This window comes from Pimephales promelas, chromosome 11, assembly GCF_988280905.1.
Source record: "Pimephales promelas chromosome 11, fPimPro1.hap1.1, whole genome shotgun sequence".
Taxonomy (NCBI): domain Eukaryota; kingdom Metazoa; phylum Chordata; class Actinopteri; order Cypriniformes; family Leuciscidae; genus Pimephales; species Pimephales promelas.
Genome location: NC_142779.1, coordinates 34,711,247 through 34,737,865, shown reverse-complemented (window position 1 = coordinate 34,737,865; position 26,619 = coordinate 34,711,247). Strand labels below are relative to the sequence as shown.

The 26,619-nt window shown below is 39.2% G+C and overlaps 1 protein-coding gene across 5 annotated transcripts; it reads left to right on the top strand.

Annotated features, from left to right (window-relative positions):
- The first annotated feature begins 568 nt into the window (after window positions 1–568).
- znf451 (zinc finger protein 451) lies at window positions 569–26,589 on the top strand. Of its 5 annotated transcripts, none has more exons than XM_089117330.1 (14): window positions 569–702; window positions 953–1,035; window positions 1,148–1,231; window positions 11,282–11,395; window positions 13,474–13,585; window positions 13,672–13,819; window positions 14,050–14,176; window positions 16,409–16,568; window positions 16,779–16,926; window positions 20,867–22,317; window positions 25,773–25,865; window positions 25,980–26,054; window positions 26,136–26,167; window positions 26,421–26,589. In XM_089117330.1, exons 2-13 carry the CDS (start codon window positions 964–966, stop codon window positions 26,147–26,149), a joined length of 2,598 nt encoding a protein of 865 aa, XP_088973456.1. In that variant the 5' UTR covers window positions 569–702; window positions 953–963; the 3' UTR covers window positions 26,150–26,167; window positions 26,421–26,589. The 5 variants fall into 5 exon arrangements, with proteins under 5 accessions (XP_088973456.1, XP_039546424.2, XP_088973455.1 ...); XM_039690490.2 differs by having other exon boundaries at window positions 25,977–26,054; XM_089117329.1 differs by lacking the exon at window positions 26,136–26,167.
- The last annotated feature ends 30 nt before the right edge of the window (window positions 26,590–26,619 follow it).

The window sequence follows — 26,619 nt, the reverse complement described above, 5'->3', positions numbered from 1 at the left end:
GCAGGAGGCCATCATAATTGTTAATTGCCACAGTGCTCAATATCTGTGTTATGAAATCCCATCGAGTAGGAGAGTTTCACCTTGGCTTGATCAGCCTGCAGACTCAAGATGTCCTCTTTCTGGATTTTGAAAAAAAAAAAATGTTGCAAACCTTTTAGCCCCCTGTGACAGCACCAGATCCAGTCTCCAGTGCTCCTTTATACATCAATTATAAATAGATTCAGATTCTGCTTGTTAAAAAAAAAATCATGTCCAGCTCCAAAATATTTTACTTTAAAAATAAGCTATATCTTTGGCCTTGAGTAATATATAAATTTTCACTGTACTGGGTAAATTATACATAGTAGAATTAAAAAATAAAATTGACGTGTTTTTACATATTAAATAAGGAATATATTTTCTTTGATAGCCATAAATTACTGTCGAGTTAATTTTCACCACAGGGTTTAATTATTATTATTATCATCATCATTATTATTATTATTAATTATGATTGTTAGTAGTATTATTATTCAAATTTAAAAAATAACACGCGTTCACATGGACGTTGGATGACTTTTATTTTGGCGACGTGTCTTCGTGTGACGTCATGACGCTCATTTCCTATCTGCTCCGCTCATGGCTCTGCTCATGGCTCTGCTCAGTTTAGGAAATGTTATGCTAATGTTTTGCTAATTTTGAGACGAGCCAGCATTGGAAGCGGTAATAATTTTGTATTTACAGTGAATTGTTTGTAAGTATTATCGCTGCAGAACTTATTGTTTGGTGAGACTTTCTCCAATTCTCCTGTCGACGAGTAACGTTAGTTGAGATTCACCCAAGCTGTTTGCAGGATTTATATACTAAATACACTTTTAATCACGTCAGTTCTAGTTACAATATCAAGACGTACGCAATAATGTTTGCATGCAGCATTGAAAATGCATTTATATCGCTGTGTTTTGATTCGCAGTGATTGATGTAATGCTCCACCGAGCACAGATGTCTGCCTCTACAGTCATTGAAGATGTGGAGGATGATGTCGAGTTTGTGTCTGTAAGTGTCACTGCCTTGATTTCTAATTTGAGTTATTAGGACCGTTGTGTGGATCTGGGTCCTCTTCTCACTTGAGTGTGTATGTAAAGCTGATTTGAGCATTTTGTTTCAGGAGGGCCCTCTCAGACCAGTGCTGGAGTGCATAGATCTGCTGAGTGATGGAGAGGATGAAGGAGGCGTTTCAGCTGCAGACACGGTGAGTTTCTTCATACGCCGTCTAGAATATAAAACTTAAAGGTTTATGAAAGTTGTTCATCATTTAAACACCACCATGTTGTTCCACAACACAAAAACACATTTGGCAGAATGTCCAGGCTGCTCTTTTCCATTATTTTTCATACAGCTGGTCTTCTGAAGCCATACGATAGCTTTGTGTGAGGAACAGGTTGAGATTTAAGTCATTATTTTTTGATTTGTATTGTAGTGTTGTGGTGCTTTTGTATCTTAAAGACCCACTGAAGTGTCTTGAAACACAGCATTATTCAATGTGCTGATGTAATGTCCACTAAAACAGGAAGAATGGCCGGGGCATATTGAACAGCTCTCAAGGCAGACGTTGCTAATTTGGAACAGTTAAAAATTAACTACCTTATTGCTCCAGATACATATTTTATGAGGTTTTTTTTACTCAGAAGTACCACTGCAGGACTTTGTTGTCCATTAGCAACAAACAGTTTCCCACTTGCTCACCTGATGTCAGTGTAGTCTCACTTCCAACATGTCTGTTTCCATGGGTGATTTTTCCGGATTAATCCAGAATTCCGGATTTTGCGACATGAAAATGTGACGTACGCAAATCATGCAGATCTGTAAAAAAAAAAAAAAAAAAAAAAAGCTGCCGGAGTGAAAAGTGGAGGATATGATGACATCTGGTTCAAGTTCACGTAAACCTTTCCCTCCGCTGCGGTCGTCAGTCATTCTCCGTTCAGCGTTCAAACAGCGCGTCGCGTTCGGTTATGGCAGTCAACAACAATGAAACTCTCCAAGATGATTCAATGTTAATATCTGATCTGTAGATAAAGCTCTATGGTTTCTTGCTGGACTGTACTGCTGTAACGTTACCATAATCATGTTCTTTTCTACCGTGTGTCTGTTAAAGCCTTGTTCACACTACATGATTTTAAAACGTCAGGTTGATCTGTGCGGTTCACACTACATGACTTGCTCTCTGTGAAATCAGGAGTGTTCAAGTTCTTGAGCTGTTCACACCACACGACACAACGTGATTGATCCACACTACACAAGTTGACAACAACCCAACAACTCCGTCACCCAACGATTCTATCTTGTCTACAAACTAGGGCTGTCGCGGTAACCGCAATATTGTAGTACCGCGCTTCTGACAAGTCAACCGCAGAGGATAGCACGTAACCGCAGCAACCGCGATATTCACGTTTTTTTTTTATAAGGCTATACCCTTCTTGTTTTGAACTTAATGCATGTGTATTGAATGTTAAACAAGTTCATAATGATAACAAGACTGTTTATCATGGTGATGTGTAGCCTACAGGCTTCACACAGACAGTGAATGAAAGAGATCGGCAGAGCGTGTGCAATTACCTGCGTCTGTCTTTGAAGTCGTGAAAAGCTTGTCGTGTCAACGGGAAGCGAAATATTTGTCGCATCATCATTTTAACGTTCTCTTCATGGGTATTTTCCCATAAATGCACGTCAGCAGCAGCGCTGGTCAACATCCCACAGCACAAGGAAACCACGGGGAAATAAAATCAGTGAGTCACGCATTGAATCAATGCTATATTGGTCTCTAATAAGTGAAGCATCAGCTTCAGCGTTGCCCATGCGATGCACTGCTGCTCAGCTGAGCCTTGAAAAGTTTAACCTCAAAGTTAAAAATAATAATTAACATCTTGTTCCTTTACATCTCTTTTAATGAATCAGCTTTTTTAAACGTGTTCGTTGAATGAACGGTTCAATGACTCGCTCAAAGTCCGTTGTCATAACAATATGCGCGCTGAGTGAAAGTCTTTCAATGCGCATATACTGTAGACGCTGTTTAGTTAGTTTCGGTTACATTGGTTACTGAAAATGTCCTCGTTTTTGTCCATCGTAAACTTTATTTATAGCAACAAAAACATATAAAAAGTAAATAAATAAATAAATGGCGGTAATACTGCATATCGCGCTATTAAGCCACTCAACATTACCGCAAGGGAAATTCCATAGCCGCGACAGCCCTACTACAAACTACATTTTGTCACGAAAAATCACACGATAAGACGAACCGGAAATGACTCAAAACAGCACGGGCATCAGTACTCGAAGAACACAACACGCGAATATGGACGTCAGACAGAAACTAGTGCTGCACACTGTTTGCGTGATGATTTGCTCTGAGAAAAATATGCAAAAAATAAGATTTACCTGGTGATCTCAGCCCATGCCTTGCTCTGATTGGCTGTAGCTCATGACATCACTGAGGTTGAGTCGCGCGACAGCTCTAGATATCTAGCATGCCAGATATTTTTCTGGCCTCGGTGACGCATCTGCGAGCGTCTTTGATGGGTTGTTGGCTCTTTGATACTAAGAGATTGGCAAACGTCCATCGTCCGCTAATCCCCTGCGATTTGCACGCGATAACACCCTGACCTCTCGGCGAGCTCAACGATTTGCAAATCGGGCTTAAAATCCTGTAGTGTGAACTTGGATCACAACACTGATTAGTACAGATCATTGTGTCAACGCATTTTTTGGCAAACTACCTTACAGAATACTCTCTATGCAGGATTGGCAGTGTGTTATGGCAAGCAGAGGAAAGATTTACTCAGCCAGGGATGTCATCGAGTACATTTGCCTTCCTGATGGTGCTTTATCTGACACAGACTCCATTCCAGACGATATATTTGCTGATCCAGATTTGGAGGAATCTCCTGAAGCATACGAGTCTGACTCCAACTTTGATGATGATAAGCCACTGGCGGCAATACCAAAAGCTAATCTCAACCACCTCGATGTTGAAATTCGTAACATACACGCAGACAGTGACACTGATGACAATGAACCTCAGCCAGGCCCAGCTCCAGTCAACAAAGAGTTTTCTTGGAGCCAGAGTAAACCCCCAGCAGCTGACATAGACTCTTCATTTCGAGGACCCGCGTTCTCACCTCCCCCAGACGAAATACCAAGTCCAAAGTGGTATTTTGATCAGTTCATGGACAAATCTGTCTTTGAACATATTTCTGACCAATCCAACTTGTATGGCGTTATGAAGAATGGCTCAGAACTGAAGACAACCCCCTCTGAAATAGAGCAATTCATTGGTTTACACATCTTGATGACCGTAGTACGTATGCCATCGTACCGCATGTACTGGCAGAAGGCAACCCGCTACGACCCAATTGCGACGGTCATGGCACGCAAGCGATTTGATAATCTGCGTGCATACGTCCACATGAACGACAACGCCAATTTGAAGCAAAAGGGTGAGCCTGGGTACGATCCATTATTCAAGGTGCGTCCAGTTCTTGAGAAAGTCCGTGCCAACTGTTTGAAGGTTGAACCGGAAGAACACCACTCCATTGGTGAGCAGATGATCCCCGTCAAAGGAAAGATTGCAATGAAACGGTACATCAAGAACAAGCCGCATAAATGGGGAATCAAGGTCTTTACTCGCACAGGAGTCTCTGGACTAGTCTATGACTTTGAAGTGTACACTGGAAAGGGGGCCGTGACCAACGAGCGTGGACTTGGTTTCGCCGGTGAAATTGTGCTTCGTCTCGTATCAGAACTTCCAAAAGGACTAAACCACAAGTGCTTCTTCGACAACTGGTTCGCTTCCCCTGAACTCATCGTGGAACTGAAGAAAATGGGAATTCTGACAGTTGCCACCATCAATCGTAACCGTCTCCGTGGATGTACCCTCAAGAGCGACGAGGAACTCTCGAAGGCCGGGCGTGGTGCGTATGAGGTGAAATACGAAAAGACAAGTGGGATGTCCATCGTCAAGTGGTATGATGACAAGGCAGTGTTGCTGGCATCATCCTTCATTGGCCCTGAACCCGTCGAGAGATGCAGAAGGTGGTCGAAAGAGAAGAAGGAATATGTGGAAGTGGACAGACCCCACATTGTCAACGTGTACAAGCACATCATGGGAGGAGTAGAGTTACCAGACATGTGTGCCGCTCTCTGTCACATTGACATCCGCCTACGTCGTTGGTATCTGCGCATCTTGTACTACTTGATTGACCTATCACTGGTCAATGGTTGGCTCCTCTATCGCCGTCATCTCACCCAGAAGCAGGAGAAGAAGTATATGCCACTGCTTGACTTCCGTGTTCAAGTTGCAGATGCCCTCATCAAGGTTGGGAAACAGGCTGACTTGAACAGTAGGAAAAGAGGACGAGCGTCGTCATTGGAAGATGATCAAGCTGCCCCACCTCCACTTCCACTTCAGAGGGTCTCTGCACCGTCGGTTGATGTCAGATTAGACCGATGCGATCATTTCCCCATCCATGCTGAGAAACGTGGACGATGCAGACTGTGCAAGAATGGCTACACGCGAATGGCCTGCCTGAAGTGCAAAGTACTTCTGTGCTTTACAAAAGAAAAAAACTGTTTCTTGGAGTACCACACGACAAAGTGACTTCGAAACTTTTTGAAAGCATGGCACCTCTTTGTAGTTTTTTTTTTTCCCATGTCATCCCAATCCAATTAAACTAAACAAACATATGTACCACGTAACATATGAGTAACACGTTACTCTAGTCTGAACACTTTTTTCAGTAACAAGTAGTCTAACGCGTTACTATTTCCAAACCAGTTGTCGGATTAAAGTTACTTATCCAATTTAATGTGCGTTACTATTTTTGTCATTTTCTTTAGTAGAAATGATGGCTGTCTGACATGCGATATGAAACCAGAAATCAGTTATCCTTCCTGTCCAGATCTAATGCTACCACATCTTTAAAGGGTAACTAAACCCCTGGTCAGAGCCTGACTCCACCCACTGGCAATATTTGAAAATGATGAAAAAGTGGGCTGACCCCAGCAGAGATAGAGGGGATGAAATAGATGCTAAAACACTATCCTGATTGTTTTCAATACTCACAATCCCAATTCCTGACTCCCTACAGTGGTTTAGACGACACAAGATGGTTTTTATACTGCCAAGGGCGTAGCTCGCGTGGTGAGCTGAAACCTGCGTACGTCACGAAGTGCTGAAAATTCAACTGCAGTAGCCACCGTTCAACCTGAAGAGGGCAGCACTAAGACGTTTTTACACCATATATTGTAGAAATAGAACACTTTATAAACAAATGTCAAAGTTACTCGAATCATTAATAAAGATCCATTCTTACAGATCATTAACTAAAAAAAGTTGGTTAAGTGTTTAGTTACTCTTTAAATTACTATAGTATTATTTTAAGTTGACATTATTAAATACGTAGACCTACACCACAAAACTAGTTGAGGATAAACTCTTTAAAAATGGGCAATTCCTGCGTGGACGTGACATTTGAGGTAAAAAAAAAAAAACTTAATGTAAATTCTCATAAAATCCATTTAATAGCAGTATATTGAAACATTTCTTATTCATACCCCCTTTAGAGATTTGAAAAATATCAGTACACTACACACATGCATTTTATATTTAAGACGCATCCGTTACGGATGTGACGCACAAAAAAAACTTTCACTTTTAGGTGGCAAAAGTACAAAAAGTTATACTACCCACTGGACAGAAGGGTTGGCTCATCTCCACAGAACATAAAATTTTGATTTGGTCTTATTTTTCGTGTACATATTTATGAAGGATAAATAAATAGTTACGTGACCGTTCCCCGTTACGGACTTGAACACTCTGAAAGCGCCTCTGAAAGACTTTTTAAAAAATTTTCACATCAAACATAAAGCATAAAGCCTTTCATTAAGAATTTTATTTTTAAAGCTACACTGTGTGATTTTTACCCCCATCTAGCTGTGAAAAGATATATGACCATCCAGTGAATATTAGTTTCTGTTCCTCTCAATTCTGATTTCGTTTTAACTCCTACGGTGGCCAATGTAGTCCAAGATTAACATGGCTTCCAGTTTGACCTTGTCCATCAGTGTTATCTCAAACGTAAACGTGAAAGGCAAAGCTTGAATTAACGGGTATGTCCCTCTTTGGCTAATGTACTTTCAAGATGGAGGGGCAACATGGCGACCGACATTAGAACCCCTTACCCGTATGTATTTTCAATGGCATATTATACACTCACGAGAATACTTTATTACTTGAACGAAGTAAATATACATTAATGAGCACATATATTTTTGAAAGAAGTGTTTTTAGCTAAGAATAAACTAAAAGAGTTACACAGTGTAGCTTTAAGTTGAAGGTTTAAGGTGAAGCTCGTCTCATGAGTCATAAATAAACCGAAACTGAGAAATACTGTATATCTATAGAAAGCTTGAAATGTGTACTTTTAAACAGAACATTTCAAAAAGAAAGAAAACAGACAATTCTCTGCTTATGTAATCCGTATGAAATGTGCATTTCTCTTTGGCGCGTTCACTACTGAAGTGATCACGAGTCAGGTCAAGAAAGACGGTCTTGTTTTATGTTGTAGAAAAACACGTATTTATGTTAAGGGAAGTAAAGAGAGACTGTCATTATTTTTATTTTTTATAAAAAAGACCATCGGTCTTCTGGGCTGACAATTCTGCTTTTCTTTTGTTTAAACCTATAAATGTGTCCATTTGTCCAGGGACCGCAGATGTAAACTAGCTATTAGCTAATTCTTGTGCAATTACTTTTAATTGTGCATTGTCCCTGTAAGAATAAACAATAGAATGAAAATGAAATTTGTCCTGTTTTGTCAATCTGCGTGAAATATAAAATTGAGTCCATTACAATAGGGTGGAGCAAGTGGGACGATTCCCTCCCGACAACCGTCCAATTAGCGGTGAATAAACATTTCAACTTTAAATGTATGTAATAATAGGATTTTTTACTAGAATTATTTTAGGCTGTTTACATTGAAAAATAAAGCTGAGATTCGGCGGCACCCCTAGCCAGTGTCATGGCACCTACTTTGGGAACCACTGCCCTACTTAACAAGGATTTGAGATATTGGATTTGAATCCCATATTGTTTTTGTTGTTGTTCTGCCACTGAAAACTACTTTGTTACATTGTTCATGTTGTATATAAAAAGTCATTGTTCATATCATATTCAGTCGTTAGTGTCTAATTATCACACTGGGCCAATGTTGCAAATCTGCAACATCCCAGAATGCCTTGCACGTCAGGATTCAATTTACTACCACATATGATAATTTTCCCCAAATATCAGATTTTTCCTGTTGCTAAAACGTAATTTGAGCCAATAGCGTTTAATTTATATCAAAACTCAGAGCTGTTGAGTTCGTTAAAGCCGCAGTTTCCTCCCGATTTCTCTTCCTAATCTCCTCCATATGTCTTTATAATACAGCTTTCTGTGCAGAACTCAAACGGGTCCGATACGTTTTCTGTTCTGTTACGACTCGATCACATGATCCGCTCTCTGTGTTTGTCTCTGAACAGTAGGTGCGGCGTTTCGCTTGACACGAACGTGAAAACAGACTTCATACGCCCCAATGGACAGCACATGAATCGTTCCCTACCCCCTATAGTGCACTATGATATTCACCATGTAGAAAACAGTAAATATGTGAAAAAGTGACTGATTTCAGCCGCAGCTTCAGCATCTGTTTATAATGAAGGGGCGGAGCTTTGAATTCTTGAGAGCATTTGATTGGACAGGAAATCTAATGAGAAGCTGAAATGTTGAAGTGAAATGCGAATTTTGTCATTGTTGTGGAGCAAACTAGCTTATAGATAACAGTTAGACTAACATATTCATACTAAAAGCCAAAAAACGTCACTTTTGATTTCATGGGGATTTCGATCTTTTTCTGTATATTCTCTATATTGTGACGTACAGTGAAATGGCCTTTGGAACAAGAACAAATGAAGGCGGGGCTTGATTTTGTCTGTGGGGAATTGGTTGGTTGATTTGGATGGTTGTGGTTTGCTATTGGTGGATCTCATGTGAGTGACAGGTTGCCCCGCCCACAACATATGGAAATGTTGTTTTGCCTTCCACAGAATAAAAAGAAAAAAACTCATGCTGGAAGATTTCCAGGAACAAGATTGAGCACCTTTGCTAATACAGGGATGGGTAGTAGTTACATGATCTTTTTTGTTGTAGTTCACTTTTAAAAAAACTTTTGCTGATAATTTACTCACCCCCATGTCATCCAAGATGTCCATATCATTCTTTCTTCAGTCGAAAAGGAATTAAGGTTTTTGATGAAAACATTCCAGGATTTTCTCCATATAATGGACTTCAATGGGGACCAAACGGTTCAAGGTCCAAAAGACAGTTTCAGTGAAAACTGTTCAAAGGGCTTTAAACGACACCATCAAGCGAAACGATCGCTCATTTAATAAAAAAAAACAAGGTTTAAGTTTTATAAGCACAAATGCTGCACGTTTGTGACTCTCCTGTTCGAACTCGTGTATCAAAATGAACAAATCTTTTTTGGAGTCTTTTGGTTCATTGAACGAACAAAATGAATGAATTGAGATTCATTCATTTTGATGGACGAGTTCGAACAGGAGAGTCACGAACGCGTATCACAGAACAAAGCAAGGCGAGCATTTGTGCTTATAAAACTTAAACTTTGTTATTTATTTATTAAATGAGTGATCGTTTCACTTGATAAGACCCTTATTCATCGTCTGGAATCGTTTAAAGCCCTTTGAACAGTTTGCACTGAAACTGTCTTTTGGACCTTGAACCGTTTGGTTCCCATTGAAGTCCATTATATGGAGAAAATCCTGGAATGTTTTCATCAAAAACCTTAAGTTCTTTTCGACTGAAGAAAGAAAGACATGGACATCTTGGATGACATGGGGGCGAGTAAATTATCAGCAAAAGGTTTTTTAAAAGTGAACCACTCCTTTAAATTGATGTTGGTTACTGATTCTGAGCTACTGAATCAATCTGAGTTAGCTTTTATTGGCCAAGTATGCAAAACACACAAGGAATTTGTCACTGGTATAAGGCGTCCCACACGTATGTGTAATGTATTATAATAGTTGCAGAGACCAAATACAGTCGTTAGCAGTCAACAACAACGGCAACAAGAAGTATTAAACATAATACAGTGCACTTAATTGTGGTACTACACAGAGAGAGAGTAAATAGAAATAACGTGTAGAAATTAGAGCTACTGGAAAAACTGCTATTCTGAAAACTCAGTTTTCGTTACGCCTTCCTGAAGGTAGGAGTCTCTGAAAAGACTGTAAGAAAGATCTAATCCATTTAATTACTCAATACACATTTAAGGTTTATGTACCTTTAGATTACGTTTGACCGAACTCATTTATCACATTGATTTGAATAGGATGATGTCATACCATATTGATATAAAAATACAAAGAGAAAGAAAATATTTTTTATTTTATTTTATTAAAAACATGACATGAAGTGTATTAATTATTACATTACATCAGGATTTTGTTTAATGAGTTTAATGAAAAGCTTATAATGAAAATTGAAAACAAAAATGAAACGCTTACTTGAAAGATTTTTTTTTAAAAATAATTTGTTTACCTGCATCATGTCATGTGACCATTAATCGACATCAGAGAATAGTGGACTTAATTTTATAATTATATTAATTATAATAATTATATTAATTAACTTAACTACTTAAAGTGCCCCTGTATCAATCATTTTATCCCTTAAAACTCATCTTTGATCACTAAAATGATGTATTTAAATGTTTTTGCCTCATTTAGTATGCGCGGCTTTATGAATATGCAAATGAGCCCCGCCTCCACTCACTCACTCACTCACTCAGAGATCCACTGGTTGACGATCACACATTGATCTGATTGGTTACAAGGACGTTTGTGACATACAGTGTACAGTTTACTGTATGTTGTTCAGTGTGTGTGTAAAAAGAGCATTAGCAATTACAGAAAAAAACAGTAAAGAAAACATGGTCAGGTCAAAGTGTTTGAATAATTTTTGATCCCATATTTTTATTAATTTTACAGGTAGTCACTATACGAGTAATTTCTGGGTATAATATGTCACAGTTTACTGTATTTTGCTCTCCTTTGTTTCATAAATGAACTATTGTGTCCTGCACACACTAGCAAAACAATATTAAACATGATATCTGTGTCTTAATAACTTTTGACTGTACTTATTTTAAAGAAATGTTTGTGTGTATGTGTGTGTTGTGCTCAGATCAAGGATCAGGTGGACCGTCAGCGAGCTCATGCGGTGTCCACGCTGGACCGACTGGCACGACAGGTCGCTGTGGAGAAACAGGAGAGGGCCGACAAATGCAAAGCATTCAGGGTTTGCCTCTTCTCTTTCCTTGAGGAACTGAAATGAATGCAGTTGTTGTATATCACATCACTTGAGATTGAATGAGCAACTCCCTACTTTGCATATTAAATAGGGCTGTCAAACGATTAATCGCATCCAAATTAAAAGTTTGTGTTTACATAATATATGTGTGTGCACTGTGTAATTATTTTATATATAAATACACACACATGCTTGTATATATTTAAGAAATAATTGCATCTATATACTGTATATAGATTTGTATATAATATATATATATATAAACATTTTATATATAAGTAATATTTTTTTCTTAAATATATACATGCATGTGTGTGTATTTATACATGTACAAAATAATTATACACAGTGCACACACATATATTATGTAAACACAAACTTTTAATTTGGATGCGATTAATCGCAATGAATCGTTTGACAGCCCTAATATATATATATAAAAATGAATCTTTAATCTGTTGGTATGTTGTTTGTATTTTTCAACAGGTATAAGTTTTCATTTATTAAATGTGTTAAATTATAAAACAAGTTCTTTAGAAAAGAATACAGTAAATCAATTAAATATATATATATATATATATATATATATATATACACACACACACACACACACACAACCGGTCAAAAGTTTTAGATTGGTAAGATTTTTTTATGTTTTTAAAAGAAGTCTCTTCTGCTCACCAAGGCTGCAATTATTTGATAAAAAATACACACAAAAAAAAACTGTATAATATTGTGAAATATTATTACAATTTAAAACGACGGTTTTCTATGTGAATATATATATAGTGAATTGTAATTTATTCCTGTGATCAAAGCTGAATTTACAGCATCATTACTCCAGTCTTCAGTGTCACATGATCCTACAGAAATTATTAAAATATGATGCTCAAGAAACATTTATGATTGTTATCCATGTTGAAAACAGTTTTTTACATTTTTATTTCAGGATTCTTTGATGAATAGAAAGTTCAAAAGAACAGAATTGATCTGAAAGGGAAAGCTTTTGTAACATTAATCATCACTACCATTCAAAAGTTTGGGGTCAGTAAGAATTTATTTTTTTATTTTGGGGGAAAGAAATTAGAAAATACTTTTATTCATCAAGGATGAGTTAAATTGATCAAAAGTTACAGTAAAGACATTTATAATGTTAGAATGTAAGATTATATTTTAAATAAATGCTGTTCTTTTAAACTTTCTTTTCATCATAGAATTTTGGGGGAAAAAATGCTACACGACTGTTTTCAACATTGAAAATAATAATTTATGTTTTTTGAGCATAAAATCAGCATATTAGAATGATTTCTGAAGGATCATGTGACACTGAAAACTGATGTGTAATCAGCAACAGTAATGATGTTAAAAATTCAGCTTTCAAATTACATTTTAAAATATATTAAAATAGAAAACAGTCATTTTAAATTGTCATAATATTTCACAATATTACTGTTTGTAATTTTTTTTTATCAAATAAAGCAGCCTTGGCGAGCAGAAGAGACTTCATTTAAAAACATAAAAAATCTTATTGATCTAAAACATTTGACCAGTAGTGTGTCCGCATATATATATATATATATATATATATATAGAAAAAAATTATGGTAAAAAAAATATATATATATATATATTTATATTTTTATTTTTTTTTACCATACTTTTTTTTCTTCTCATGGTTTAATTTGCAATGCTTCATGGGAGGAGTGGGGGAATTTCTAAAAAGTTTTGAGCCGCAGGCACTGTTTTGTGTGAATAAGCGGCTGGATCGCATTAAGGGTTTTCAGTTAGAGCGGTGTCATGTTAGCGGTTATCTAAGTTAATAACTAATGATCGTTGCGATAAGTGAATCAATCAAAACTAACTCTAGCTGGACAATAACTTTATTCTAGAGCTGCTGTAAACCCTAAATAATCTGTTACTTTAATTTCCTATAATCATCGGAAAGCTGCTTTAAAACAATCTATATTGTTAAAAATGCTATATAAGTGACTTCTTTTAAATGCTAGTGGAGATAGTAAATTGGGAAAAGTACCTCTGAAACCCATATTTTGTGATTTGTACTGTAGGAGAAGATTATTTCCCAGCAAGCACACGGACGGCACGAGCTGGCGGTCAGCCGGAGCAATAACGACAGAGACAATGCCAAGCGCTGTGTGGACATTTGGCTGAGAATGCCAGGTCTGTAGTGTTCTGTAACTCCAGCTAATATGAGCATGTGTGTGTGAGAGTTTGGTTCTGGTGCTCATGTTGTCTGGCTTGCTCAGGATTACAGCCAGGCAGCATTAACTCCTGCTCACTGTGGAGACGCAGATCGGCTCCTGGTCCGGCGATGGTTTCTCCGCAGACCTGTCCGGTCATCAACTGCGGCAGAGTCTACGACAACATGCCTTTGCTTGAGGGACATCTGAAACGGTTGCAAAAATGCTCGGATTTCTTATGTTTACAGTTGAATTGCACATTGCTTTCCTGTAGCTCAAACTGTAGAGTGATGGCGCTTGCAACGCCAAGGTCATGGGTTCGATTCCCAGGGAAAGCAAGAACTGATAAGAATGTAAAAATGTGTAGCTTGAAATGCAGTGCAAGTTGCTTTGGATAGAAGCGCCTGCCAAATGCATTCATGTAAATGTACTTTTTTTTTTTAGCTTTGATCACTCCCCCTGTGACCCCACGATCACCCTGAAGGGCAGCCCGTCCCCTGTCTACGCATGTGTGGCCTGTGAACGCCACTTCAGCTCTAAAGAGGCGTGGACACAACACCTGGAGTCAAAGGTTTTCATTTTCATTCATATTTTCAGCTTTCATGTTTTTATTGATGTTAAAGTGGTGTGACGTATTAGGTTTTCCCCAATACATTTTTGTTTAAAGTTAACGTGTTAATGCATGAATTGCCCTGAATTACACACATGATGTTTGTCAATTTAAAAGATACATTTTAAAGGAAAGAAAGTCGCAGTTTGATGTAAAACCGTTGAGGTGTAAGACTGTGAAAATACGTAATTACAAAGACTACAAACCCCAAAGGCGCACATTTTCTCTCAATGAATGAAGCTAACTTTACTGAGGCTGTCTGTCATTGTTTCTATAGTCTTACGTTATAATCGTAACGTTACGCCGTCATACCTGAGTGTTTTGTACCAGACTGCACACACACGAGCAGCGGATCTCACTCGTTGTTTCGCTTCCCGGGAGATGTAGTTCATAGAGCGATTTTCACATAAAACTAAATGTTACTCTTCTGTTTTATGACAAACTGCGACGTTTTTGACTTTCAGAATTATATTTTAAATTGGCAAAGAGCATATGTGTAAATGAGGCCACAGTTCAGCCGGAACAAAAAGATAAGTTGTCTCTCGCAATTGACTACCATTCATATTTTTTCCGAAATAAGGTCCCATGAGCCGGAAGCGGAGGGGCGGGACTTAGGCTCTCTATAATTAAACTTATTAATTTGATGGTGGATCCAGAAAAGTTCAAACGACGATCACCAGTGACAACTGGAGACTCACCCGCTGTAAAATGCAAAAGACTTCGAAGTGGCGACAGAAGTAACGATGCGAAAACAAGCATAAATATCACAAGGGCATTACATGTCAATCAGTGCTGATGTTGAACATTAACAATTTGAGAACAAAGTATAGTTTGCACGGTTTGACGCGAGATGATAATCGATCGTTAGATTTAATCAGCCTGATTTACTGCAATGCTTTTTTTCCCTTCATTGGTCAGAACAAAAGTGGATGTTACTTGTTTAGTAGGGCTGGGTAATAAATATCGATTTCTCGATATTAATCGATTCTCATTTTCACGAACCGATATCGATTCTTGAATCGATTAGTCATCCTGTTTCATTTGAATGAATGGATCATTGTATCGCGGCTGCGCGCATCCAAAAACTCGCAATAATCTTTGTCCTTTGTTACTATTGATATGAAACAAAGTCTCAATTTTCAAATTACGTCCATTTTCTTTAAAAATTCAAAAACATAAATAATGTTTTGGCGCTGTGGCGTGAGATCGCTCTGGTGTAGCTCAAGAGAAGCAGCAGCGCTGATCTCTCTTCCGGCTTAATAATACCAGTTACAGCGCGAAATAAACATGAATGAGCATCTGAAAGTGTGTTAAAGATAGAGTACATTATACAAATCCGCATAATGTCACATTGATTCGCTCAATCAGCGTTTCAACCGTGGAAAGACGTCAGTTAAACAGCTTGTAATCAATTTCATCGTCATATTTACCTCAGAAAACCCACATAAACTCATTAGTCAGCTAGAACTCCAGAGAGGAGTATTTTACTAAATATATACACCATATTACATATGCATTATAATCTTAATGTTCTTCAATATTTCATGCATGTTTGAATAAATCTGGCAAGTTTTTATGACAACCACCATTTAAATGTTTATATTTCATATAATCTTCTTATTATAAAAATAAATAAGTGTAATTTAAGTGTTTGTATAGCTACAAAACAGTTCATTATTACCTTCATATTGGGTTAATGAAGCCTATAGGCTACAACTAGACTCCCATAGTTTACAGCATTAGTTAAGAGATTTGATTTCCTTGAGAAAATTTGCCATTTATTGTAACTGATATCCAAAATAATCAGAATCGAATTGAATTGCAAGCTTGTGAATCGAATTGTGAAATGTGTCAATACCCAGCCCTATTGTTTAGATTACATTTTACATGATTATTATGTTGATCATACTTGTAAAAAGAATAATCTGTGATTCTGAATCCCAGTATCCACACCGGCGGCGACTGACACACACACTCTCCTCAAACACTGTGTTCATCCGCGCCGTGCCGAAGCACAACTCGCGTAAAGCTGATCGTTCCGCGAATAACTGCAATTGCAGATTTCGAACAGAGATGGCGACAAAGAGAAAAAACTACGGACTGCAGCTTTAATTGTCTTTATAATGGAAATGATATGAAGAAGTGGCATAACGTTTGCTTTGTCTCTTGATGTGTGCTTGATGTCATCTGTAGGTGTCCTCCTCTGAAGCGAGTGGCCACAGACGTTCCCAGACCTATCAGCTGATCGTGTGCTTTGCATGTCCTGCCTGTTACCTCCTCTTCAACATCAGGGACGAATGCCTGCAGCACATGTCTGCAAATAACCACTTCAATCAGTCCATCGCTCTCTGTGGTGTGTGTGCTCTTCAACAATCAAATCAAATCTACACATGCATCATGATCTTTCCAGGACTGTAAACAACGGACTGTACGACAGCAAAAAAAAAAAATCCATCTTGACGTTTTTGTCATGCATCTTTGATCAACTGTTTGATATCGACAATATCAGCAATTAGCTTTCTGATCAAGTTTTATCAGTCATTTATCTAATCTTGTCTTCCAGAAGCAAAAACGTCAGCCGTGCCCGTGCCAGTTCCACGCTACGCCAAGAACCGTTTAATCGCTCTATGTAAGGATGTCCGCTTCAACGTCAAGTGCACAGTCTGCTCCAAGGTGCTCGCCTCGCATATGGAGGCCAGAGCACACTTCAAGTAAGTATATATGGGTGCTTTCTTGGATTAAAAAGTGCTCCTATTTAATAACATCAGAAAAATTCACTCACCCCCACGTCATGCAAGATATTCATGTCTTCATTGGAAAAGAAATTAAGGTTTTTGAGGAAAACACTCCAGGATGTTTTTCCATATAATGGACTTCAATGGTGTCCAATGGGTCAAAGGTCCAGATGTAAGTTTCAGTGCAGATTCAAAGTCTCGAGGAATAAGGGCCCTCTCACACCTACCTTGTTTGGTCCGGACTTTCGGACTTTTCAATTTGGTCGAATCAAAATTACAAGTGTGAAACATCCCTCGGGCCACGGCCCAGACCAAACAGATGAAATTTGGTTTTGGTTCGTTGGTTCGTTTCTAGTGTGAAAGCATTTCTGTATGGTTCGGACTTTCAGACCTTTTGCAGGAAGTTCTGATGGTTTCCAAAAAGCTGAAAAAACAGATTGTGGTGGGAGAAATGAGCCTTGTAGCAATTGTTTTAATTGAAGTATGGAAGTCAACTTGCAGTCTTCTCCTCCTTTCCTGCCGGCGACGATAAAATGTTCACACGATGAGGACGTTCATTTGGCAAATGTGAACTAGCCTTGTGTACAGTTGGTGCTGCGGGTAGTTATGCCATAAAATTAACTATATAATTGCAACGATATGCGTCTGTTCGTTCATGTTGTCAAATTTACTCGCCGAATTGACAACACGCAGACGTCCGTTTACTAAACCAATCAATGTCAAGATACAGCCCACATAGATGATGACGACAGGACGCAAGTATGTCGCGTAAAGTTCTTTAGTGCGCTCACATAATTGCAGTGTGAAACCAAACCAAAACTTTCTGAAAGTATAAAATGTATCAAAATGTGAACTTCGGTTCGGACCTTGGAGCGGACTTTCAGGTGTGAAAACGCTCTAAGGCTGTGTGTCCACCAAAGCGTTTTTCTACGCGCCTGGTGTATGTTCAATTTATTTCAATGAGAGCGCCGCGTTTTTTAAACGCCATGAGCGTACCGAGGCGCTGAGCGTTTTTTTTCACACTGAAGCGTCAAGCGCCCGCGTTTTTACTGGTCGCCAACTTTGGATAAAACGCAGCGCTCATCACTGTCACTTTTTTACCCAGCCATCCAATCACAGTGGAGGAGGGGCGGCACTAATACCACACCGACCAACTGTCACAACATTCAAACTGCAGCGGATATTCTGTATCATAGCAACGAAACGTCTCAACGGAAAAAACGCTGCGCTGCCAAAACGCTCTCAAGCGCCCAAAGCACGGCGTCTTCAGCAGAGCGTCTAGCGTTTTCAGCTGGCTAAAAACGCTTTGGTGGACACACGGCCTAAAGGCCAATTTATACTTCTGCGTAGGGTGCGTGCAGTAGGTACGGCGTAGCATACGCACAGACGCGTCCCTAACCGCGTACCCTTCGCCGTCGCCTGACGCGCACCTCCTCAAAAATGTAACTACACGTCGCGACGACGCGGACCGCAAGATCGGTGATTGGTCGGCTTGGTAGCATCGCATTTCCTCCTACGCATTTACGCACGTACCTTCTCACACATTTCCACACGTACCATCTCCTCCGTCTTCTCTCATTTCTGCCTTTCAGTTTTAGTAATTTCACTAAAGTGAACTGTTTTTCCACCTCAATAAGCTCCAACTCCAACATGATCCGCTCTCTTTCAGTCGCTATCGCTTGTAGTAACCTAGCCGTTAGGAATCTAAACGCAGTGGAACATTAAACCGCCAACTAGCGTTTCGGAGCAGTACTTCAAAGCAACCAAGACCTGAACGCAGAAGTATAAATGCTCACAATGGCGTCGCCTACGTGCGTAGCCAACGCCGTACACTACGGCGTACCCTCGACGCAGAAGTATAAATTGGCCTTAAGAGTCTCATCTAGACAAACCATCTGCCATTTTATAAAAAAATAAATAAATAAACATTTATATACTTTTTAACCACAAATGCTCGTCTTGTATTAGCTGTGATGCGGCACACATTACGCAATCACGTTGAAAGTTCACGCGTGACGTAGTTGGAAGTGCCGACCCAGTACAAACGTACAAAGACGAAGTCAAACGACATATACAAAAAAAGTTGGCGTGATTACGTAATACGTGATGTCGTGGACGTTCAAGACGAGCATGTGTGGTCAGGGGCGAAAATTTCATCAAAATGTTGGGGGGGACAATAAACATAACAATTCCCAAGAGCAAATTTTGAAGGGGACACCAATAATACAGGCAAAAAAATTACTACTATTATTAGCCTTACTAGCCTATTATTAGCCTTACTACTATTGAAAGCCTTACTACTATTATTAGTGTAGCATGGAGACCATTTCATACTTCTTAAAATTTCTTTCTGGTTTAAGCCAGCGGCGAATCTATTTACATACTCTCCTCACGCAGCGCAGCGATTCATTTAATTTATTGACTCATTCATTAAATGATATAAACCAACTAAATCACAGTGAAAGCGTTAGAATCTAAATGCACAGCGCACCCGGACTTTCTCATCAGTGTATGGCCAGCAATATTGTAATGTTTAATGACATGAAGATAATGTCTGTTCTAAGTTATTATTGTACTGTACAATTAAATACAATCGTTGCTGAGTCTGCAGTCTGAAAACTTTACCTCAGAGCATCCGTTTACTGAATGAATTGAGAATCTCACCTGAAAAAAATCCAATAACATCAGCAATTGTCATTCAAGCAGCTGATTTCTGTAAATGAATGCAAAACTAAATGCATATGGTATTGCAGCATTGGGCAAAGTCAGGATCCGTCAGCACCGATTTGAGACAAAAATAATTTAAATTGTATATAAAACTATGTAAATGGCGCTCTGTGGCGCAGCAGGGTTTTGAACACGGTCCTGAGCCGTTGCTGGGCGCCGCGGACAGACGCCGAACGGCGCCGCCGGTGTGTGTACACTCATAGAGAATATAATGTGTTCGAATTTTAAAGACGTGGCGCTGCGCGACGCAACGCTTCTCGTCCGGTGTGCGACCCCCTTTACTGGAGTTTCACAACTACTCAAAAACTATGTTTTTCTCTCCCGCTACCGGAATGTGTGTGTCTGAGGTAAAAGGGACGGAGGCGGTGGACCAACCCAGACAGCAAACTGACATTGAATCAACGTGGAAATATGACATCGAAACAACGTTGATCTGACATTGTTTTGCTCATCGAATTAACGTTGAACCAACGTCAGACGCGTCATTCTTTCAAAACTAACGGAAAATCAACTTGAAATCAACGCGTTGTTTCAACGTTATGAAAGCAAACAAATTTTCGATTTTCATTTAGCTTTGAAGAATGCCGCGTCTGACGTTGGTTCAACGTTAATTCGATGAGCAAAATCAACGTTGTTTCAATGTCATGAGAGACGTTGTTTCCACGTTGATTAAATGTCAGTTTGCTATCTGGGAACGCACTGTGAGGCAAGGGAGGGGGGTCTCAAAATGTTTAGAACGCTTTTTTCGTTATTGCATTTGCATTTGTGTTATTTTATTTCTTAATTATTTTAAGAATATATCATTACATTATTTACAATACACATATTTTAATGTTTTTTTTTGGGGGGGGGGGGCAACCCTCCCCCCCGCGCGCGATTTCCGCCTATGTGTGTGGTTAAAAAGTATATAAATGTTTATTGTTTTTTATAAAATCCCAGATGTTTGTCTAGATCACTCGAGAGTCGAGAGTTTGAATCTGCACTGAAACTCACATCTGGACCTTCGACCCGTTTGACCCCATTTAAGACACTATATGGAGAAACTCCTCGAGTGTGTTCCTCAAAAACCTAGAAAGACAGACATGAACATCTTGGATGAGTGAACTATCAGGAAATTAATTTTAAAGTGAGCAAGAGCACCTTTGTTTCGTTGTGCACTAACAACTCTGCTTCTTGTTTTGTTTCCCAGTGTGCAATGCAGACATGGCTGCGCTATTGCCACTGCCGATCAAAGCGTGACTGAAATCATGAGGAAGATGGCGTTGAGGGGTCAATGCTCCTCATGCCTCAAACCTTTTCTTAGCGTGGCTCAGATGGAGGAGCACAAAGCGCTCATGAAACACGAGGTGGAGAGAGTCGGCAGCATGACCAGAGCCCTTCTTTACTACAGCAACTACTGTGAGATCAGAAATGCTCAGAAGGTCACGGCATGTGGGGCCACAGAAAGCGATTCAAATGGGCCTTTAGCCAAGCGAAGAAGACCGGCTTGCTTAGATTCCCTAGCCAAACCTGGAAAACGATCCCAGCTCGCCTGGTTCTGTGAATGCGGTCTACGCTTCACCGAGGAGGAAACCGCAAAGAAACACCTCCAAGCGGCGAATCAGATCTTCCACAAATGCGCTGTCTGTGGAATTTTAATAGGAGACTCGTCTATAATTCGCTTGCATATGAGCCGGTTCCACGGAGGCGCTCATTTATCCAACTTTCTTTTCTACTGCAGAAAGTGCAAAGTGGAAATGCCAAGGATGGAAGACATCATGGCTCATGTTGGTGTGAGCCATAGAGGACACAGCTATTACGACGAAAGAGAAGACGCGTTAGACGACCGTGTCTCGTCTAGCATGTCCCCTAAACCGTCAACGAGCGCGGGAAGCAAAATCCTCAGGCCAGCAAGTTCCACTCGCGTCTCGCCCCCGAAAGTGGAGTCTTGGCTCTGTCGGATGTGCGAGGATCTCTTCGACTCGGAGGCGTCGGTGCGAACACACTGCGGGGATTTGAGCAGCCATAGTTTCCAACGGTTCGCTTGCGGCCACTGTCCGCAGAAGTTTTTTAAAGAGTCCACTTTGCGACGCCATTGCGCCAACGAACACGGTGGCGACATCGTCCTCCGCTACTTCTGTGGACTCTGCGAAAGCATGTTGTTTGACACCGAGAACGAGTTTCAGGAGCACTATGACAGTCTGCATAGCCACGACTACTACCGCTTGGAAACGGCCGGGGATGATTCCCAGGCGAACGCCGTTGAGAGTCCGAGTCCTTCGCAGCTTTGTCCTTGCATGGGCTCTGAGAAAAGCAAAGAGGAAAGGAAAGAAATTTTCACAAAGTGCATGAAACGGTTGGCCGTCGAAAATCGATGCAGATACTGCTGCCGCCAGTGCGACAAGAACACGCCGGCCTACGCGGAGATGAAGACGCACATCCTCCTGCAGCACAAGAGCCAGGGCAGTGAGAAACGCTTCGATGTTTTCTGCACCATTTGCTCGCAGAGCCACAAAGATGTGCCCAGTTTCCATTCACACTACCATAAGCATCACTGCCAGTCAGAGCCTTGCGCTCGTTCCCGACCCAACGCCACAGACGATAAACCAGCCTCCACCGGCAGTGTTATAACCGCTGAGGAGATCTTCCCTCTGAGGAATGGTGAGGTTTATGCAGTATCAAGTTACTGGCTTGGTTTTTCCACCTTAAATGATTAGTTCACTCATTTCCTGATGATTTAGGGCCAATTTATACTTCGGTACGCTGTAGTGTACGGCGTAGGCTACCCATGTGGGCGACGCCGTTGTGCGCATTTATACTTCTGCGTTCAGGTCTTGGTTGCTCTGCAGTACTGCTCCGAAACGCTAGTTGGCGGCGGAGGGTGTTTAGATTTCTCGCCGGCTAGGTTACCACAATCAGAGCCCGTCTAACAGAGAGCCTTGGCACTTCCTATCATCTTGGTTGCAGTTCCATTAGAATTCCACTGGAGGTGATCGCGGGCGAGAGCAGAATGAATGGGAGTCTATGGGCCTTAACGGCTAAATGTGTCTCTTTCACCTGCTTGTCGTTAAATCAACATAGATTTTATTGCTGATTCCCCAAGTTCAATGTAGATTATAGGCCAAAAGTCGAATGAACGAGTACTTGTGTCCTTTTGATTTCTTACAGGTTAGGCTGTTGTTGGCCCGAACACGCTAGCATTCTGCTATTGTGTGACGTCATCACATTTTTAGAACGGATAAGTGAACTTAAAAATGCATTTTTCAGCTGAGTGTATTATCTTAGCCCTCCCTTTTTAATGCAACTTTCAAATTACTTGACAAAAAATTACATCCTGAGAAAAGTGGATTTCTGGGGGTGAAACACCATTGACTGGCATTCATTCTGCACTCGACCGCGAGCGCCCCCGCATGGACAGAGACGTGTTACTGCAGCCAGTCCAGAACCCGGAAGTAACCAGCCAGTGCCAATTCTCTTCAATGGACTAGTTGCACGACAACGGAAATGGAATTTCCGGTTTGTCTGTGGTAGGCTGGAACACTTCCGGTCACTGCTTCCGTCAATGACACTCGCTTATTTAACCGACTGTTCAGCGTAGTGTAAAAGAAAAAACACGAGTCTTTTCGGTATTAAAACAGGTGTTGTACCGAATTCCGACTCGCGGACAAATCGCACGCCCCTCATTAATACGCGCAGAAACGAGTTTGAATGCACTTGATTTGCCATATGCGTTTATCGATTGATTTTTTTTTCTCACAGCAAGCACATTCTGCATGAAAGCTTTGCACTTACAAAAGTTAACAGACAGTGAACTAGTGTGGATAAAACATGCAAACAAACAAAAATGCATGGGAGATCGATTCAAACTATAAACTTCGACGGGTAAAGGCAAGCCATAATAAAGCTACCGCCTGTCAAAACACAACATTACTGTTAATTTAACAGAACGTAACTTTTGTGTCTAAAACACGCTGTGGTTCATAGGAAAATAGTGTATTACTCTCCCCATTGCACATGAATGTCATTAAAAATAATATTTAACCTTTTTAATGAAGATAGGCTTAGTTCATAAAACACATGTCTGTATATTGTATATAGGCTAATATAGACTATAGCCTATATGAGGCAAATACCAGTTTTTATGTTTGTTAATTGATAATTATAATAATGTGATCATTGACTAAAGCTAAGGATGTAAAGAAACCTTAGACTTTTTTAATATAGTTATTGTCTGGCACATTAGGACCACAAAAAACATTATTTATTTAATTCATTCTTTCAATTTCACATTTTGCATCCTAGCTGAGAACGTTCTCAGAACTTTGGCTAACATTCCCTACAAGTTTGGTTTAAACTTGTAAAGCCATAAGGTAGCCCACTGTTTTAAAGAAAACATTTGAATGTAATGTTGAAATAATGTTTTAAGGATGTTTTAACTGTAATATTTTGAGGATGTTTTGGGAAAGTTGCTGAGATAAAACACTATAAAATGTCCTTTTTCGGAGAAAAAACAAAACAAAAACAAAACTACCCGCTGAAAACATTAGAACAAAATTTTAAGAAAAATTCTAGCTGGGATTGCTTATGGAAATTCATTGTTTTGTGTTCAGGTGCCCTTTTTTGAAGAAAACCTGCTGCAATATTACAAAAGTACATGCATAATTTGTTTATAAGCCTATCTTCATGAAAAAGGTTATTATTATTTTTAATGACATTCTTGTGCAATGGGGAGAGTAATACAATATTTTACTATGAACCACATCGTGTTTAACACGCAAAAGTTACGTTCAATTAAATTATTTGAAATTAACAGTAATGTTTTGACAGCTGGTAGCTTTATATGGTAGCTTTACCCGTGGAAGTTTATAGTTTGAATCGATCTCCCATGCATTTTTGTTTGTTTGCATGTTTTATCCACACTAGTTCACTGTCAATTTTTGTAAGTGTAGACAAAGCTTTCATGCAGAATGTGCTTGCTGTGAGAAAAAAATCAATCGATAAACGCATATGGCAAATCAAGTGCATTCAAACTCGCTTCAGCGCGTATTAGGTGAGAGGCGCGCGCACGCGAAGGGGCGTGCGATTTGTCCGCGAGTCAGAATTCGGTACAACACCTGTTTTAATACCGAAAAGACTCGTGTTTTTCTTTTACACTACGCTGAACGGTCTGTTAAGTAAGTTGGAATACACTGTAAAAATGAATATGCTTTATATAATAATAAAAAAAAATGTGGCAACAGATTACAAGCAATATTATGAATTAAATATAACAAATTAGTATTGAGTAATAATTAATCAAATTAATTCCTTAAAAGTTAACCATTTAAAATGAGAAACTTACAACAACCAAAAAAAAATGTAAAAAAAAAAAATGTTTTAAGTCACCATTATAGTGATCAGTGTTTGTTTTAGGTTCGTTTACGGTTTTCTCCTTCAGTGATTCTGCTTGTTAACATCAGGTGTCTTCAATGTTGGCAATATAAAATATATAAAGTAATATATAATATAATATATAATATAACTTTATGTAATATATAAAGTTCTTAATTAAATCTTTGACGTCTGTCTGCTAGTGAGATATTTTAGTTACTTTTTTTAATGTAAACTTTACTCATTTTAAATAGTTAACGTTTAAGGAATAATTTGATTAATTATTACTCTATTCAAATTTGTTAAATTTAATTAATAATATCTGTTGCCACAATTCTATTGATTAGATAAAGCATATTCATTTTTACAGTGTAGTGTTCAAACGTGTGGTTAACACAATAGTAGATCTCATCCTCTAGTCCCATCGAGACGCTTGTTAGCAACCTTTTTCAAGACAAGTAAAAGCTTTTTAGAAATCATAAGGGGACATTACTAATGTATTTTATAATATATCTTGAGCTTGTGTTCACCACAGACCTTATTTCTGGCAAAAACCCACTTCAGGATGATCATCCTGATGACTTCAGGATGATGGAACCGGAAGTTTCTGGGTTTTGGCCTACAAAGGCACATCATCCCTGCAGCACAGTATTGAGTTATAGATCAGTCACACCAGTTTTTCCTGATTTGAAACTGAACCCTGTTATGTGCGATCACAGTAAAAATGTGTTTTTGTTGTTCTTCAGTGGAGGAGTTTCGAGATGTGCAGAATGCCGTTACCTCGAATGCTTTCAAAGTAAAAAAAGAAGTGAGGGTTTCGCAAGATTCTGAAGATGAAGGTAGGTCCTCACCTTTCTTTTCTCTGGTTTTTCGGTACTTCTATAATATTTAATTTCAGATTTGCAATGTTCATTTGATCTCATTGCCGACCAGTTTTTATTTCTCCATAGAAGTGTTTGATCATGACATGAAACTGGCTTTGGCCTTGAGTGCGGACGAGGCCATGAAATCAAAAGAGTTGGATATTGGTGGGTCATCATCACGTTGTTCTGGTGCTACAGTTCATAGAGTTCACTGTTCATGCATTAATCAGATGTTTATTTTGCCAGCTTTGCATGCATGAAGAGTATAATCATTGTGGGTATGTTTCATTTTTATGAAACTCTGTCTCAGTGTGATATTTATTGTAATAGATGGGATTTATGAGGGTGTCAGGAGCACATATATGGTTGAAGCAAACAGATGTTGAATTTGTCAGGTTGAACACTGTCACTGCATCGGTCATGTTAGTATGAGTAATCACTGGCTGGATGAATTATAAATCTGCATACAATTTGATCAATGCATTGTAACAGTATGACTGATTTTTTTTCCCCCATTTTCTCATTTTGCAGAGTTGGAAGAAGCATTGAAAAGAAGCTTACAGGAGTTTTGATTTGGAAAGAGAAACAGACCCGTTTCCTCATGTCGTCCATGCACTGTTGCCATTAAACATGTATTTCTTTTCTTTCTGTGTTTTTCTTTTAAGTTCAAGTAATAAACATGGCGTTTGCCTGAGCAATATCTCATTGTGTTCTGCTTATTGTCTTTTCT